The sequence below is a fragment of the Capra hircus genome, chromosome 7 (genome assembly GCF_001704415.2).
Source record: "Capra hircus breed San Clemente chromosome 7, ASM170441v1, whole genome shotgun sequence".
NCBI classification, from domain to species: Eukaryota; Metazoa; Chordata; class Mammalia; order Artiodactyla; family Bovidae; genus Capra; species Capra hircus.
The window spans coordinates 48,368,576-48,387,158 of NC_030814.1; the positions used below are offsets into that span (position 1 = coordinate 48,368,576).

General features: G+C 49.5%; 1 protein-coding gene across 4 annotated transcripts; it reads right to left on the reverse strand.

Moving 5' to 3' along the window:
- On the reverse strand, window positions 560-17,121 carry MYOZ3 (myozenin 3). 4 transcript variants are annotated; one of them, XM_018049975.1, is made up of 7 exons: window positions 16,960-17,121; window positions 15,233-15,311; window positions 8,484-8,638; window positions 7,309-7,362; window positions 7,078-7,210; window positions 6,472-6,634; window positions 560-3,285 (listed from the first exon to the last, which is right to left on the reverse strand). In XM_018049975.1, the coding sequence occupies exons 2-7, from the start codon at window positions 15,291-15,293 to the stop codon at window positions 3,117-3,119; spliced, it is 735 nt and encodes a 244-aa protein (XP_017905464.1). In that variant the 5' UTR covers window positions 15,294-15,311; window positions 16,960-17,121; the 3' UTR covers window positions 560-3,116.

The window sequence follows — 18,583 nt, forward strand, 5'->3', positions numbered from 1 at the left end:
TACCAAAAAGGTGCGTAAACAAAAGATGCACAACTAAATTAAATATTTTAAGTGGATATCTGTATAACAATCACGTATATCTGGAAATAGAAACTGTCCAGCTTTCCCCAGAAGGGGCGTTATGTCCCTTCACAGTCACAAACCTTTCTTTCCTCCAAAGTCCTGATTGCATATTAAACACCTCCTTGCGTCAGTAAGTGTGTTTTATGTGCCTGCCTGCCTTTGTTCACAATTTTGTTCCTAGGACTCCTCCGTGTCGTGTGTCGCTGTGGTTCATTTGAGGCCACTGCTGCCGCACCCGCTGTCCGTTGTCCCAGCATTTGGGTTATTCTCAGCCCGTCATTTCCATATCACTGTATGATTTCATTCATGTAAAGAACAAAAGCAGGCAAAAGTACAAGAATTTATAGGAAGGGCATACTAGGCTCCCAAACTACATGAAAGGTTTATGGCCTGCCTTTTCAGGATCCAAATTGTACTTGTTGAATAAAGAGGCAAAATACAGAACAACAAATACTGTTTGATCCCATTAAAAGAAAGACATGTCTCTGTACTTACGTATCTATATACATGTACATCTTTATTCAATTAAGTCTAGAATCCTAGGGGGACCAAACAATTAGCAGTGGTTACCTCTGGTGTATGTATGGGAATGGGGCAGAATGCAGGAAGGAGGGAAGGGCTCCGTATGTGTATGGGAGGAGCTCTATGGACCGATACCTTCACATTTTACTACTTCATTTATTTATTTACTTTTACAATAAGCATTCTTTTTTTTTTTTTTTAAACACCATCAGTAAGAGTCACCTCAGAAAAAAGAAGGAATGGGGATTTACTCTGGGGTGCAGCAAGCTTCTCTCCCATACCCGCTGGCTAACATTACCCTCAGAGCACAGCAGAGCCAACCCAAGACAGTCCATATCCTCTCTTCCTTGTTTCGGACACTTTCACGGTTGGTTTTCAGTTCATAGAAACACAGCTTTAAATGGCAGCCCCCACATTCAAGACAGCACATCAATTGCAAGTAAATCTAAATCAGCTGTTGGCCCCTTAAGGCTGGGTGGGGCACAGCGAAACTCCTCTGGAGCAAAAGGAAGATGCAGCCATTTTCTTTCTGTTTCTGGAAATCAGCTAGATTTCCAGCATACACACCTGGGAATCAGCTAGATTTGTGGCATTCTCCTCTCCCCAGGAGAGGGAGTCAGGGAGGAGGCAGAAGGAGGCAGTGGGGAAGGAGTAAGTCATGTCCAAAGGGAGCCCTATGGTCATCGGAGGCTCTCCTTCAGGTTTCAGCCTAACTGACCCCCAGTGACAATTCCATGAGCCTACTTCTCAGGGTGCATTCACTGCAGGAACATCTTATCCAGCCAAGAGCAGTAGTTGCCTAAAATCTGACTGCTTATTACCTGTGTGCCCGTCACTATGCTCACAAAACCCCATGCAGGGTCTTGAACTCTTGTCCTCATCTCACAAGTGGAGAAACAGAGGCCCATGGTGAGAAATGACTTGCTCGTTCCCACGGCTAGCGGTGGCACTAGAACCCACCCCATCCAGTCTGACCCCCACTGCACTCTTAAGCTCTAAAAGCATGACACCAGGACTAGGTGATTCCAGACTCACTGGGCACTGACTTGGCTACCCAGTGGAGTGATAAGAAATATTCACTGGAATTGGACAGGTCCCCACTTTGGCTTTGTCCCCAGACGAGTCACTTCCCCTTTTTAGGCCTGGATAGCCACATCTGTAAGGCGGGCCCACACCTTTGTCTCAAGGTTATACTGAAAATCAGAAATGGGCGATGTAGAACACCTGCTACCAGCGCGAGCACCGAGGCACCCAATAAAAAGCAGCCGCCATCAGCAGCACCACTCATACCTGCAGGGAGGCGCTCCCTTCGCGTCTTTCCAAGGAGCCTGCGTATGGGCCGAACTACGCCTGGTGGGCACTAGAACGAGATCTAGCCCGGGGTCTGCTCCAAATGGTGAGTGGAAGCGGGTGGCAGGGAGTCGTCCTTGGAAGCACCCCACTCTGCACCTGCCCTGGAGGGTGCCGAGGGGTGCTCCTTCCTTTGACCGCATGGCTGCCTCCCTAGTCCAGGCCTCGTTCCTTGAAGGGTTCCCAGCATCTGGCCTTGCGCCTCTCCGGTCTGTGCCCCACACAGCAACCAGCGAGACCCCTCACTCCCCAGCTTAAGAACTTCCCCATCTCCTTAGTGCAGCCCACCCCATTCTGCCCCACTGAGGACTCACCGCCTTCTCTGACACTGCCATCCCCCTTCTTCACACTTGCATCTGTGACAGTTCTGCACCCTTGCACTCACCACCCACTTGCCAGAAATGCCTTCATCTCCACAACCTCCTTGTCACACCCCCTCCCTTCAGTCCTCCAAGGCCCTGCTCAAATTCTGGGACACCTCCCAGAGTTCCCCACCCCACACCCAGGGTTAGAGACCCCCTCTGCTTCCCATGGTTCCGCAGTTGTCAGCGTGCTTTAGGGAGCATTAAGGTGATCTACCACTTTACAAATCTGTCTTCCCTACTGTCTTTTCCTCCCTCTTTCTAGGCTAGGGCCTGGGCTTATTCCCCACCTTCTCCCTATGGCTGGCACAGCAGCTAACACACAGTTGGTGCTTAGTAAATGTTAGCAGCGTGAATAGATAAAGACCATCTGTGTCTCAGTAAAAGGAAAAACTAATTATCAGAGTGTTTCACAGGTAAATAGGCAGCTAGTGGGCTCCCTGTCACTGGGGGAGACAGCTAGAGTACAGGAGCAGAAGTGGAGGCTGGAGGTGAAGTCATTGAAGGCTTGGATTCCTAAAGACACAAACCAGGGCCAAGTTTTCTTAGAATCAGCTCGGAGTGCGAGTTACTAATAGAGATCCTCTGCTCAGGGGATTCTGGTGCTGCAGGTTTGGGCAGGTCAGAAACCTGTAGGAAAATACCCCCAGGTGATTTTGAAGCTTGCCACATTGGGAACTGCTGAACTCTGTGACTTTGAGGCCATTTACAGTAAGGTTTTGTGTGCAATGGCCCTTTATAAACTGTGATGTACTGGCCACAAATCTTGGCTCCAGGTGTTATTCGAACTCTGAGATGAGGGAAGTGAAGGTGCTGGAGCTACAGCTCCTCAGACTCTGGGAGGTTGCGGACCCAGCCCTGGGCCACTCTGTTGAAGCTGGGCCTGAGGCGAAGGAGTTCCAAGCCACTGATGAGCTCCGGAACGAAGGGGGTGCCTGCCCTCGGAAGGGTTTCTCCCACCAGGGTTCCTCCAAAGGGCACCGGGGTCCTGGGGAGAGAAGAGCGGCAGGAGAGGCGGGCTGGGTGGGAGCGGGGTGGCAGAACAGACATGGGGGTCACTGCGTGTAGCCCCCTCCCCACCTCTCCGGGCCTCCGTTTCTCTGTCACTCAGCAAAGATTTTGTACTATCTTTAACAGGTTTCTCCAGCTTTCCCCAGCTATCCCCAGTCCCAAATCCTCCCCTAGTCAGGATGGCTCGTTGTTTGGAAGTATTAATAAGAATGATGTTTTCAGAGTGAAAATTGGCCTGTCCTGGCAAAACTCTCAGCTCCCCTTAAACAAAGTTCAGAAGGGGGAAGACTTGGAATCTGGTTTTTCCTCCCTCTTGACATCTCCCCTTACAAAAATATATCACAAACTGGAGAGAGAAAGGAGAGTTAGAAAGAACATTCAGAATCAGAGAGTACAGATTACAACCAAGCCATTTCTCACCCACAATACTGACAAGAATAAATGATTTGGTAATGGGCCAAAGTTAGTGAATGGTGGAAAAATTCTCACTCATATACTGCTGGCTGGAGGGTAAACTGGTGCTGCTACCTTGCAGGGCAATTTGGCAGGGTCCTTTAAACCTGAGAATGTGCAAATTCTGTCAACCAGCAACTCTGCCTGTAAGTATATGGCTCAGGAAGTACATGCACACATGCACAAGGAAGCACGTGTGAGCAGTGATTAGTGACCAGCCAGAGACAAGCCATATGCCCACTGGCAGAACAATGGAGAAGGTCAACATATTCATGGCAGAGTACTATAGAACAGCTTAAAAGGAATGAACAGAGCTATAGATATTAAGAGATTTCAAAAGCATAATGTTGAGTGAAAAAAGCAAGTTATAGGATGAGATTCAAAATATCAAAAAACACACATACACATGCAAACCAAACAACGCTACTTCCCCATAGATATGTAGCTGCTTGTAGAGAACGCTCTGAGAACACACACCAACCCGACAACAGCATTACTTCTGGGAAGAGACCTGGGATTGGAGGATAGGGAACAAAGGGGCCCTTCTTTCATTTGTAGTTGCCTAGGGTTGTGTGTGAGAAGGCAATGGCACCCCGTTCCAGCGCTCTTGCCTGGAAAATCCCATGGACGGAGGAGCCTGGTAGGCTGCAGTCCATGGGGTGGCTAACAGTCAGACACGACTGAGCGACTTCACTTTCACTTTTCACTTTCATGTATTGGAGAAGGAAATGGCAACCCACTCCAGTGTTCTTGCCTGGAGAATCCCAGGGATGGGGGAGCCTGGTGGGCTGCCGTCTATGGGGTCGCACAGAGCTGGACACGACTGAAGCGACTTAGCAGCAGCAGCAGCAGGGTTGTGTGTTGTGTGAGTTTTTTTTAAGATAATACAAATACATGATTTTCAAACTATTTTTTACTTTTAAGAGAACAAATAGCATTACTCATGTAGTGTTTTCCCTGCAGCTTGGGACCATTCCTGAGCCAGGAGCCAGCGTTTCTGCCTGGACCACCCCAGTGGTGGTGGCAACAGCCGGGCCCCACAGGAGCAGGCCAGGCTGCTTCCAAGTTGCGCAGAGCTCACAGTCAGGCCATGGATGCTGAGCACAGCTTGACTGCCAACACTGCTGTTCCTTCCCTCTCTACCTCAGTTGCCTCTTCTGTGCCAGGAAGGGTCTGGCCTTGAGGCTACTTAAGAACCCCCCTTCTTTTGGTGGGAACATGCCTCAGCCTGCCATAGCATGAGATCAGTGGGGCCACAGCCTGCCCTGGCCAGCCCGGAAGCTGCCTGCTAGCACTGATGTCTGCTGAGGGTTTTAAATAGCTAGACAGGCAGGGCTGGAGGGCCCCGGGAGAAGAGGCAGCCCAGTCCTTCCTGGCAAGAAACCCCCACTCCTCTGCCAATGGCTCGTGGTTCACACGATGCCTGTTGGACCCTGTTCTTCCCATCATGGTCCTCCCATGCTCTCAGCTATTTGAGGGCAGTCACATCCCTCCAGAGCACTCTCTTCCCAAGGCCCATCACCCCGGCTCCTTCAACCCTTCCTTAGGGGGCCTGGTCTCCAGGCCAAGCCAGGCAGATAGTCTCCACATGTGGTCTGAGTAGGTGCCAGAAGAGCTGGGCTGTGGCCTCCTCTCTGCGGACCCTCCACTTTTTCGCTTAATGCAGCCCAAGCCAGCAGAGAATTTCTCATAAATAGCAGCAGACTAAGGAAGCCAATTGCAATTGAAATGCATCCCCCAGCCCCATGCCTTCCTCCAGTGCTAGGCTCCTGTCCTGCCTGCTGTGATTTGTTTTCGGGCCCCTAGAGTGGAACATTAAATTTATCCCTTTCAAGTTCTCCCCTGAAAATAATAATAACCTGTAAATAGTAATAATAGAGGCTAGCATTTTTTGAGAGATTCTCACTTGCCAGAAACTTTGCCTCTGGCCTCTCATGCAATCTTCACAACCATTTTACGAAGTAGGTATTAATAGTATAAGAGTCTCCTTTTACAAGTGGGAATTGGAGACCCAGAGAGGTTAAGCCATTTGCCCAAGGTCACACAGCCAGGGGTAGAGATTGCATTAAGCCCTTGATGAAGCCCACGCTCTAAACACTTATCTGTTGTTCTCACCTCTGGTGTCCAACATTTCACTGCCACTTCCCACAGTGGCGCAACCTCAAGGTCACTTTCTAGGCCTCTTCCAGACCACTGATGAAAGGGAAAGGCTGAACTGGCCCAGGACTGGTGAGATCTGGGGCCCCCACCCAGGGAAGGACTCACACTTCCACATCCATCAAGGAGGTGGCACATAGCAGTGATGAAGAACAAGAAACTGGAATCTGGAGTCCGACAAACCCAGATGTGGAGCCCAGCCCTGCCATTGCTTTCTTGCCATGCGACTTTGGACAGATTGTTGATAATCCTCTTCTCCAGCAGAATGGGAAAAATTGTAGCACCTGCCCCAGCCTGTTGTGAAGCAGGATCCAACAAGATGTGTGCCGCACACACCCATTCATTCCCTGTGCATTTACTGAGCACCTACTATGTGCTAGGGGGCAAGAGTTCCATTGTTTTTTAGCAGGAATTCAATAAATGTATACAAGGCACTGGGGTAGAGCCTGGCACGTAGAAAGTGCTCAGGAAATGCAGCTGCTGCTGCGGTTGTGGCTGGCTCCAGGGCATCCTCCTTCCAGGTCTCTCCCTGAGCAGCCCCGCCTTGTCTTACTTGTTGAAATTTCGATACTCCGCCAGGCTGGGGGTGTGACTTCCGCCCTCGCCCAGGTAGTCCCGGTAGCTGATGAACTCCTGCCACGGGCAGCGGTAGCCCTTGGGGATGGCTGTGTGGTTGAACTTCTCGGGTGGGATGCCCTTCAGTGGCTCAGCATAACCTAGGGTTGGAGTATGACACGTGGCAGGCAGGCAAGTGGGCTGCCTGGGTTCCCTTCTCCTTTGGCCCCCACACCCATCCCATGGACACTGTTTGGGGATGAGCAGGAAGGACCTAGGAAAGGGAAGTCGAGGGAGGGAGTGGAATGTAATGCCAAAGTCGCTCCAGCAAAGAGCGACTTTGCTTCCTCATCCCTGGAAACAGGGAGGATGGAGTAAGGGAAGTGCAAGTTGGGGCAGAGACTCGAGTCTTGGCTCATCTCTGGTGCGCTCTGCGGCTGACACAGCTGCAGCTCTCTGGGCTTGTGCTGTGTCTGCAGAGAGGGGTGTGCGTGTGTAAGGAGATGGACTAGATACTCTCTGGGTGCTCTTCCTGCCCCATCAGGGAACACACCCATGTTCTGGTCCTCCAGCCCTGGCCCTGGGACGTGGGGAGGCCACTTACCTGGTGCCAGGGCGCTGGGGTTGTGGCGCTGTGGCCGGGAGGCCATGGACTCAGCATCCCCAGGGCCCCCGTGCGAGGCGGGATAGATGTGGAGCTCAGAGCGGTAGTTCTGCCCCTCATGGCTGTTGGCAACCTGGGCACAGGAGTGAAAGCTCAGAGAATCTGAGCTGCCTGACCCCTTCCCCCGGGCTTTCCCTCCTCGTGGGGGGAGGGGTCTCTGTCCACACTCACCGTCCCAGGTTCTGCTGTTCCAGTCACCTTCTCCTTTGCACTTCCTGCCACGACCTGTGCGGTTGGGGGGGCGGGTGGCAAGTAAACCACAGGTAGGCTCACCAGGGTTCTGCCTCCACTAAAATAAGCAGGGGGTGGGGAGGGGCATAATCCTAGAGCCCTCCTCCCAAGGATGTTGGGGGGATGAGTTCATAATGTAGAGCGCTAGACCCTGGAACAGAGAAGTGCTCTTATATATGTCAGTGGCTATTGTTGTATTGCCCCTGGACTTTTGTTAACCTCCCTGAGCCTCAGTTTCCTTCTCTGTAAAGTGGACGTGATGATAATACTGTCACTCTCTGATCATTAAATGAGATGACGCACGCCAACCGCTTAGCTCGCACTGTCATAAACACATAGCAAAGTAGATGTTTTGTCATTTTATTATTCTGCCACATGGTGCCCTCTCGTCATCTCCTGGAGCAGGATGGCAGGCCCTGAGTTCATCAGAAGTACTTGAGATTGCCTGCCGCCTCTCTGAAGTCCACGGGCAGGTCATTCTTGTTTCCTTTCTTTGCTGTTGTTTAGTCACTAAGTCATGTCTTGACTCTCTTGCAAGCCATGGACTGTAGCCCGCCAGGTTCCTCTGTCCATGCAGTTTCCCAGGCAAGAATACTGGAGTGGGATGCCATTTCCCTCTCCAAGGGATCTTCCTGACCCAGAGACTGAACTGTCACCTACGTGGGCAGGCGGGCTCTTTTCCACTGAGCCACCAGGGAAGCCCCATTCTTTAGATGACTTTACCTTCTTCCATGGGAAGAAGAGAGAGCTGTTCTGTATTTTCCATCTTAGATCAAGCTCAAGTCTAATCTAAATCCTGCTTGCTGCACATTCAGCCCAGAGCACCTGACTGTCCTTCAGCACTTTCCATAGGAGCCAGGGTCCCTTCACTGCATGGCTCACCCTGTCCAACCCACTTTGTGTTTTGTGTCTGGGGAGAAATGCCTGAAGAGCTCACTCTTTTCTAAGATCGCAGAGCAGGGCAGGCGTCAGTCTGATGGCGACGCCACGGTCATCCCCTCGTTGGACTTGAGGGGCCCCCGTAGGGGCCAGGCATTCTCACTTGGCTCATTGTTTGGCTCTAGGCTGATGACTGGGCCTCAGTTTCCCTGTGAGCACAGTGGGAGCTTACTCACAGCACGAGGGCTGGCTGCAAACTCAAAGGTGAATTTCTGCACGCGCCGCTGTCTCTTCTGGAAGAGGAGGGACCCTCTGTTGTTACGCAGTGATAGCTCCTCCATCATCAAGTCCTGGGGCACGCTCAGTTTCTTGCCCAGGTCCAGCAAAGGAACTGCGGGAGAGGACAGAGAGAGCTCTTACTACCAAACTTTCAGGGTACTCCGGCTGCTGACTCGAAGGGGACCTCTTCACAGCACCATCCATTATGTACAAGAATGTCAGTTTCTCCCTGTGCTTGCTGACACTGGGTGTCATTCTGTGGATTCTTTGCCCAGCCAGTGGGCTGAGATGACTCCTCTGAGTGTGATTGCCTGTGTTTGATGCTGAAATCAAGCATCATTTCAGATACTCTTTGGCTAGATGTATTTAGTCCCCGAATCTCCTGTGCAGCTCTGTGCCCATAGTGGTGGAGGTGATGAGAAATGATCAGATTCTAGATATCTTCTGAAGGAAGGACCCTGGGGTGGGATGTGAGAGACAGACAGGGGAGTGGAGGTGATGGCAGGGTTTCTGGCCTGAGCCGCTGGGAGGATGCAGCAGCCTGCTCTCTGAAATGGGAAGGCTGGAGGAGGAGGAGGTGTGGGGAAGACCAAGCATTCAGGTCTAGACATGTCTTCTTTTCATTTTAAAATAGCCTTTTATCATCTTGTGCTGTGTGTGCATGCTAAGTTGCTCAGTAGTGTCCAACTCTTTGCGACTGTATGGACTATAGCCTGCTAGGCTCCTCTGTCCATGGGATTCTCCAGGCAAGGATACTAGAGTGGGTTGCCATGCCCTCCTCCAGGGGATCTTCCCAACCTAGGGATCGAATTCCCATTTCTTACGTCTCCTGCACTGGCGGGTGGGTTCTTTACCATTAGCGCCACCAAAACAGCATATGTGTACATTGAAGAGAGTTAGAAAATATAGACATAAGAGAAAAAGGAAAGAAGAACACCGTTTTCTACCATCCAGAGATTACCACTCCTAACCCGTTAGTGTATATGCCTTTACTGTCTTCGTGAAGTGAAGTGAAGGTCACTCAGTCGTGTCCGACTCTGCGACCCCATGGACTATACAGTCCAGAGTATAGTCCTAGCAGGACTGTAGCCTGCTAGGTTCCTCTGTCCATGGGATTCTCCAGGCCAGAATACTAGATTGGGGAGCCTTTCCCTTCTCCAGGGCATCTTCCCAACCCAGGGATCGAACCCAGGTCTCCTGCATTGCAGGTGGATCTTTACCAACTGAGCCACAAGGGGAGCCCCCTGTCTTCTTAACTGACCATATAGTCTTGTGACTTTTTAACCAAAATGAAATCATAGCATAGCTTCTTTGTAACTTGCTTTTATTCAAAGCTCTCTTCCTTTCCAAGTGCATGAATTTTTGTTTTATATCAATGCAATGCCTAACCCATATTCAAACTCCCCTAATGGTCTCCAAAACTGAGAATAAGGTTTGAAGAGTCTTGTAGCCATCCCAGTGGAGATGCTGAGGGATATGTGAGTCTAATGTTTGTGGGAGAAAACTGACTTGTATGTAAAAACTGGGACATTAGGAGTATACAAATGGTATTTGCTATCGTTGTTTTTTAGTGAAAAGATTTCTGTTGATTTCTTTCCTCATAGTTAGGACCAGTCATTACAGCCATGTAGAAGGATTTCGGGGCTGATGACTGTCAGTAGTTTGGGGGCCTATCCATATCCTTTGTGCTTTCCCCACCAGCAAAATGCACATTTCACACTGGCCCAACGAAGGGAGACTTTCAGAAGATAGAAGTGTCAAAGGTGATGAGGACGCTGGCAGGAGAGGGATACGTATGGTCAGCACAGGCAGAGTTGTTTGTCATCTCTAAAATCAGATCCAAGTGGATTCATGTTCCAGCTCTCTAAATGACATTCTGAGCCTGGAGGCTGGTTGAGATCACCAAGGTTATGGGGATGCATAAGAGATCTACACACTGAGCCCCGGAGCCTCCAACATTTAGATCAAGGAGATGAGAAACAGCCTGGGCCTGGGGAGAAGCAGGAGGAATCTAAAGACTGTGGTGTCCTGGGACCAAAGGACGAAAGCGTTTCAGGGACAATGAACTGATCAACAGAGTCAAATGTTGCTGACGTGTCGAGTCAGAGGAGGCCTGAAAATTGACCATTATATTTAGTAACATGGGGTTATTATTGGTAATCCCCACAAAAGCAGTCCCTGTGGTGTACTTGGGTGTGAAAGCCTTATTGGAAAAGGTTCAAGAGAAAAGGGACTGAGGAACAGTTTAACCATACCGCGAGGAAGCAATGAGCCAAACCTAGGATGCGGGGCTTGTACAGAGCATCTGGCCCAGTTTCTTCAAAGGAGTGAATGACATGGGAAAAAAAGGAGGGGGTGAAGATGATTTAGATTAAAGGAGATTTAAGAGACATAGCTACCAAATAAAAACAAGGGCCCTTGAAGGTGCTGTGCGAAGTGAAATAAGTCAGATAAAGACAAATGCCATATGATCTCACTCACAGGCAGAATATAAAAACAAACATAAACAAAAGCCACCATGAATGACCAAACCAAACATCAACAAACATGCAGATACAGAGAACAGAGTAGCGGTTACTAGAAGGGAATGGGGCCAAGAGGGAGGGTGAGATGAATAGAGGGGTCAACTGTGGTGAAGGGTAGAAACTATACTTTTGGTGGTGAGCATGCTATAGTGTATGGGCGTCCCTGGTGACTTAGATGGTAAATAATCTGCCTGCAATATGAGAGACCAGAGTTTGATTCATGGGTTGGGGTGATCCCTTGGAGATGGGAATGGCTACCAACTTCAGTATTCTTGCCTGGAGAATTCTGTGGACAGAGGAGCCTGGTGGGCTACAGCCCACAGGGTCTCAAATAGTTGGACAGGACTAACACTTTCACTTTTCATGCTCTAATGTGTACAGAAGTAGAAATATAATGTTGTATACATGCAACTAGATAATGTTAGAATGCAAAGTGGCTCTTATTTAGATACCCATGAACAAACTAGAAAATTGGAGAAAGTTGACTACAGGACTGGTTATTAGATAGTATTAAATCAGTATTTCTCATTTTGTTCAGTGTGTTAATACCTTTACCTGTAAGGAAATGTGCTTTTTATTACTTTTGATGCGTTGTGAAGTGTTTGGTGGGGGCGGGGGGGGGGGGGGCGGTTGCGTGGAATGACATGTTTCTTGGGATTTGTTCTGGACTCCAGGAATAAAAGGGGGACCTTGGGGGTTTGAACTCTCTACTTTGGTGTGTGTAAGTTGGTTAAATAAAATGTTAAAAAGAGAGAGAGGAGGGAAGTAAAGACAGCAGCTTTGAGGAGCTGTGCTCTGAAGGACCACGGCTGGAGGCAGCTATGGAAACAAGAGGGATTTGTTTGTTTGCTTGCTTGTTTTTAAAGAGGAGAATTACTGAAAGAATGTCCTAGAGCAGGGGAGAGGGCAGGGAGGGTGTCCGGCGCCCAGCAAGAGCGCTGGCTTCGGACAGGTGCACGGAGAGGTCATCTGGCACGCTAGGAGGGAAAACGGAGAACACAGGGGCAGACAAGCGGACAGATGTGGAGGCGGGAGCCTGCAGAAGTCTCTCTTGGCTCCTTTCCTCAGTGAAATAAGAAGCAAGGTCACTAGCTGAGAATGGAAGTGGGGGAGGAGGTACTTTAGGTTTGAGAAGAACGGTTGCTGAAACTGTCCCAGAGAACAGCAGAGAGAGTGACTGGGGCAGGGAGACGGATGTGGTCGCCAGTCAGCACTGAGGGCCGTGCAAGAGCGGTGCTTCATCCCACTCAGCGGAATCCAAAATGGCCTTTTAAAAAAGGAGGCTGATAGTTTTTTCATTCTTTCAGCAAATGTAGAGAAAGAAACTTCTATATATTAGAATCAGAAAGAAATCCACTATAGATTAAGGGTGAGGGGGAAGCAAATTTCTGAAGAATTTGTATTCTAAGATCCCACTCATATGTTTAAAAAAATAAGTATATGCTTATGCATGTATTGAATCTGCAATGAGACATGCCAAATATGAGCAGTGACTATTTATGGGATATACAAAGGAGGAGGGCTGGAGATTGTTCGCACTGTTTTTGTTTTTTTTTTTTTTTTCCAAATGAGACAATGCATTCTGTCTTAAACAGATGAAAGACCATTTATACCTAAATATGTGATAAAGGTCCCCCAGCATATATTCTCAAGTGCTGTTCAGATGAACTGAGCTCAATATTTAAAGACAAAAAAAAAAAAAAAAAAGCTATAGATGAAACCTATTTTGACTAAGCAATTCTAATTCTAGGCATTCATCCTCGGGGAGAAAAGTTGAATAAATACTTCCAAGGATATACGTACGAGGATGTTTGCTGCAGTGGGGTGTCAGATTATGAAAACGGGGAATCAGTCTTATGGGGGATGCTGCCTGGACACCCTTTATCAGTGACTAACAGCTCACAACGGCCACCTCTGCAGAGAACTGCCCCGGTGAGTAGAGGCTGCAACAGCCGCCCTGCTAAAGCTGAGATGATTTCTATAGGGCAATTAATTTATGCTCTGGAACCCACTTCCTTACTTAGCAATTTCCTCTGCCCAGTCCAGTTTTTGTCACTTCCCTTCTCCTAGGAGTGCAATCTCAACAAGTCACTTGTTCAGGAATCCTCAGGCTCTACCCCTAAACTTAGTCAAGCCTTCATGGCCTCCTTGTCGGGGGAGGGTGTATAAATATATATAATATCTTATATGCTGGGGGAGTGAGGGGAGGGGAGGGGTGAGATAAATTACACCAAGACGGGAAGAAGTCTGTGGTATGCTGCTAAGTGAAAAGAATTTAAGATGTGGTATGTAGCTGAGTGAAAAAAATTTAAGATGTGTGCTGCAAAGTGAAAAAAAATTTAAGATGATGAACACAGTGTATAGTATTCAGCCCACGTGTATATGGGCTTATATAAATGTTTATATATGAACAGAAGAAGGATTTACACAAATCTGCTAACAATGGTTATCTCCAGATGGTTTCATTATGAGGAACTTTCGCTTTCAAAGTCATTCATATCTGTTTTGTCTGAATATTTTATAAAATGAATATTTTATAAAATGAATATTTTATAAAATGAATGTTTTATTTATGTAACCATGTGGTAAAGGAGCAGTTTTGGAGACAAAAAGATCTGGGGTCAAATCTGTTCTGTACCTACTGAGGATGTGATTTCCTGGCTTTCCTGAGTCTCTGTTTTCTCATCTAAAAAGTGGGTATAATTGTATCTAATTTACAGAGTTGTTGTGAGGGCTGTATATTTAACAAAAAGTTCAAATGCTCTTAGAACTGTATCTGAGACATAGTAAGTGCACAAGAACGGTGTTTTATTATTATTTTACAAAGGCTGTCTTTTGGTGATGAGCTCATGCGATTTTTTTACCTTTCTACTTTTCTTTAGTTTCAAAATTGTCCTTAATTAATACTCTAGCAATAATCAACAACAACAACAACAAAAAACTTATTTCCAGTCTGGCATAAATGATGCGTGTCAACACTGGGGGGTCTGTAACTAATTAGACAAAAGAAAAGAATAATGCATAGCCTGGTTCTTCTATTTAGAGTGTCGACATCTCACAAAGCTTACATATTTCAGCATGAAAATCATGGAATGAAAAAAAATGAAACCAACAAAAGGAGACAAGAACACAGAAAACGGATTAAAAGTATGCCTCACAGATAAAGCTGTCCACATGATGAAACACCTCTTAGAACACCGAAGGAGGCAAAACTGCAGCAAAGTCCTTAGGCAGGGATTTATCAGAGCTTGGTTCACTGCTCTCCTGCACGGGAACCATCCGGGTACTTGTTTAAGTGGCTAATGCTTGGCCTCCGCCCTAGGTCCCCTGGATCAGAACTCCTGGGTAGGGATATTGGGATGAGCCTCCTGACAGCCTTACCCACTGCCATGCCCCTCTGCTTTGCCACCAGGTTTCTCTATAGTCCTTCTTTTAGATAAATAGCCTGCTTCCATCTGTACCTCCCATACCTGGCCCCAGGTCAGTGGGTGCTGAGCTGGGCAACCTGGATTCTGATCGGCCCCCTGACTCCCTCAGTAACTGTGTGCTCCCTCAGTAATCTGTACTTTTAAGCAACAGCGCCATGTCACTATGATTCACAGAAAAGTGTGAGACTTTTGACTTAGCTGAGTTTGTTTTTAAAATACATAAAATGCTCTAAATAGGCCAAATAAAGACTCCAAAATTTTGCCAAGAGTTCTGGAAGAGGTCTTATAAAGTTGATAAATATGTATTTTAGATGATTTATCCATTGGCTGAATCAGCTTTTACGTGAAATGGTTTGACTCAGATTGGGCAGCCTGCTCTTGCCCCGCTTGTCTCGTGCTGTGGCTGCTCAGTGGGACCCCCAGTTAAAACACAGGCAATTATGTGGGAAGCTTGGGCCATTGGTAGGGTTTGATCTGGGACCCTCAGAGCTCAATCTGGGGCTGAGGGAATGGCTCAGGTGGAGCCAGTGCCCAGTCTATGGCACTCAACCTCAGCTCTCGTGTGTCCCGAAATCAGGGCCAGGCCCCTCCCAATGCTTCGGGAAACTTCCCAGCCCAGGCGGCAGATTCCACAGGCTGGCCTGGAACTCACACCTGTTTGCCCAGGCCTGGGGCCAGCAGGCTGAATGGCTATAGCCTGGGACCAAGAAAGGATGGGATCTGAGGAATGCCCAGGGGCTGGGTCAGCCTTACCTGGTTCAGTGAGGTCCCCCGTGGTAGTCATCACTGGTCCCTTCTGCTCCTTGGGGATCATCCTGTGGAGGAGACACCCCTATAGATGGGTCCAGCTGCCTCCGTTCCTCCCAGCCCTTGGTCCCCAGCCTCAGCCCCACATAGCCATAGCTCACCCCAGTCTCAAGCAAGGGCTGTCCAAGTGGGAAAGAGGAGGCTGAGGTCCATGGAGGGCAAGGGAGATGCTCAAGGTCATGCAGGTCTGCTTCCAGTTTGCTAAGGAAGCACAGGGTCATCGAGAGTAGTTTCTGGGACATTAGAAGGGGAGGTGGGGGTGTCTGACTGTTGTTGTCCACTGACTCAGGTGAGCTCTACTCAGAGGCTTAAAGAGGTTGAAGGTTGAAGTCTGGGGGAGAGGAGTATGGCCAGTTGGGCTGGGGCTGCACTGGGGTCTGCAAGGTGTGCCCCTCATGTCCCCAGTATTCAGCTCTGAAGCTTGAGGGCACAGGCTGGTGCAAGGAAGCTGAAAGAGCCATCAGCCCCTTCGTAGCCCGCATCCTTCGGCTCACTTCCATGGTGCTCTGTTTCTCTCCACCCTCCACCAGTCCCCCATTTGCATCTATGGTGTGTCCCAGGAATCTTGGAGGTGATTTAGAATAAAATGAGGTCCAAAGCCGCAGAGAAGCCCTGCAGGCCCCAAGTCTAGGGTCCCTATCTTGCCCTCAGGAGAGAAGGCAGAGCCCTTGAGCCTCCTGACAGCCTTACGCACTTCTATGCCCCTCTGCTTTGCTGCCAGGTTTTTCTATATTCCTTCTTTTAGAAAAACAATCTGCCTCCATCCATTATCTCCCCTCCCATACCCGGCCCCAGGTCACTGGGTGCTGCGCTTGGCAACCTGGATTCTAATCAGTCTCTCTGACCCCCTCGGTAAGTGTGAGCGAGCGGCGCTCCAGCTCTGAGTCTCTCTGTGCCACCTAGAGCTGCTTGCAAACAGGAGCACACGTGCGCACATTGGGGTGAGGCCCATGAGCTTGTGAAGCATGCTCAGCCATGACCACTTAGGATTCCACAGTTCCTAGATCTGTTTCTTGACAAATACTCTCCCTACAGAAATTTACAGACATCGGGAAGGATCCCTTATTTTACAGACAGGGACCCTGTTCCCTCTGTTGCTGAAAGATCTTGACATCTGAGCAGAGTTGTAACCTACCCCCTAGTTGGAATCCTAGCCACCCCTCCCCATTTAACCCAGAACTTAGGATCTCTCCCTTCCCAATTCAGGATCCAGGCTTCCACAAGGCCCCACACTCCTGGCCCTTCTGCAGGGTCCTTGCTCTGCTGTGGGTGGAAGGGGCTCTGGAATTACTCCTCTCCACCGCCCACTCCCCACAGCCCTCAAGCTCCCCTCGGATCCTGGTACCTGAGAGATGGAAGCACAGTGGGCAGGAGGGGGTGTCAGACCCTCAGATTAACACCTCTGTCGGGAAGCTGAGAGTCGAGTGGTCAGTGTCTGTGCAGGCAGTCAGCGAGCTGGGTGTGCCTTGCAGCCAGCTCCGGCCTCAGCTGACGAGAGTCGCCCCTGCCTTGTGGTGGCTCACAGCCTTATTTCGGGCTGCAATAGGATCCAGGGACAGATGCTAAAAGCACCAGGCCCCAGAGAAGACAGGTGCCCCGGCAGCAAGCCCTCGCACACAGAAGGCCTTGCATGCACATGTTCAACACACATACACATGCACACACCAAGTCACCTGAAAATGCTGGGAGTGATCACCGTCTCCTGAGCTTGCTAATGATATCCTCAGTGCCTGGAGTGGGGCCTGCTAGGAACTGGGTGGATATTTGTTGAATGAGCGATGGAATGGGTGGGTAGGTGAATGAATGAATTATCCCCCAATTTCTTTGCTTGACTTGTTCTTTCCTTTCCTTTGCTTCTTTCCTGTCTTCCTTTCTTCCTTCTGCTTCCTTCTTCCCTTCTTCTCTCTCTCCCTCTACCTTCTCACATTCTCTGAGCTTCTCTCTATGGACTGAAAATAAATAAGGCAGGGCTCTGTCCTCAAGGAGCTCAGCCAGGCCCGTGTCAGCCCCGTAAACAGCTTCTGCAGCGCATCATGGGAAATGCTCTAGGAAGGCCCCAGGGGAGGGTGCCACCCGCTCAGCCTGGGGGTGGGGAAGGCCTCCCAGAGGAGGAGACATTTGAGCTGGGCCTCGAGGCATGAGTGGGAGTTCACGGGGCAGAGAGGGGCACGGGTAATTGCAGGCCGAGGCTGCGTCACGTATAAGGATATTAGGGGCCAGCTAGGACTGGGGGCTGGGGTGGTGCTGAGAGATGAGGCCAGACAGGTGGGCAGGGGCTGGATCACAGCAGGCTTTTCAAAAGCAAAGTTTTGTAAAGGACTGTTGGAGTTTAAAGCAATGGAATGGAGTAGTCAGATTGCATTTTCCAAAGATATATCTGGCTGCCCTGTGGAAAGTGGGTTGGCGGGAGCAAGACTGGAGGCAGGAGGATTTCACTGTGGTCAAGCGAGAGCCAGGGGGTGGCTGGACTGGGGCGATGACAAAGGGCATGGAGAAGAGGAGAGGGGCTTGAGGGGTTTGGGGAATTACCAGGTTGTGGTGAGAGACTGACTGCAGGAGATGAGGAAAGAGCCACTCCCATTTCTGGCTTGAGTTGTTCAAGGAAAACAATGGTGGTGGGGGGCAGATACTTTGGCATGAAATTGGTTTGGAATGAAATTGGTCTGAGGTGTCTGGGCACCAGGATCACCAGTAGGCAGGGGGACACTGTGCTCAGGAGAGGCATCTGCTGAAGATAAAGATTGTGTCAGAGGTACATTAACCACTGCCAGGGAAAGGTGGGACGGGCAGGGGTGTGCTGGGTCCAGGGAAGTGATCTCCTGTACCTGTGCCAGATAGATTGTCCAAGGGCATCTCTCTTAAGAAGCCTGGACTCTGCTGTGGATCACCTGAACTTAGCTTCCTGACCCTCAGAGTCCTTTGCTCTGTCTCTGCTAGAGGAAGGTGAGGGATGTTCTAGGGCAGGCTTGGCCTCACCTGTGAGTAGAGCCATGATCCCCTTCTCTGGGCAAAGGACACCCCCATCAGAAGAGGATCACTGCTAATGGTGTGGGTCCTGAGCTCTGTAGGGTTGCCTGGACTCTGATGTTACCTCTTGTAGGAGCTCCTCCTCCTGCCTGAAGCCCATCATCAGGAAGCAGCCCTAGAGTGCTGGGCCCTGATGCAGTGACAGTGTCTTGTGGTCAGGGCCCAGGCAATACCACCTTGAGACATCCCCTCACCCCATTCATTCATTATACAGATAGGGATGCTGGGGCCTGGAGAAGGAGTGGGTTTACCCAGGGTCACCCAGCTAGT

Bases quoted from the DNA above. Each gene is read 5' to 3' on its own strand.
- MYOZ3 (XM_018049975.1), bottom strand. From the start codon at position 15,293: ATGATCCCCAAGGAGCAGAAGGGACCAGTGATGACTACCACGGGGGAC. The intron at 7,211-7,308 runs GTGAGTGTGGAC...TCCTGTGCCCAG, and splicing joins GAACAGCAGAACCTGGGACG to GTTGCCAACAGCCATGAGGG. The intron at 3,286-6,471 runs GTAAGACAAGGC...TTCTCTCCCCAG, and splicing joins GAGTATCGAAATTTCAACAA to GACCCCGGTGCCCTTTGGAG.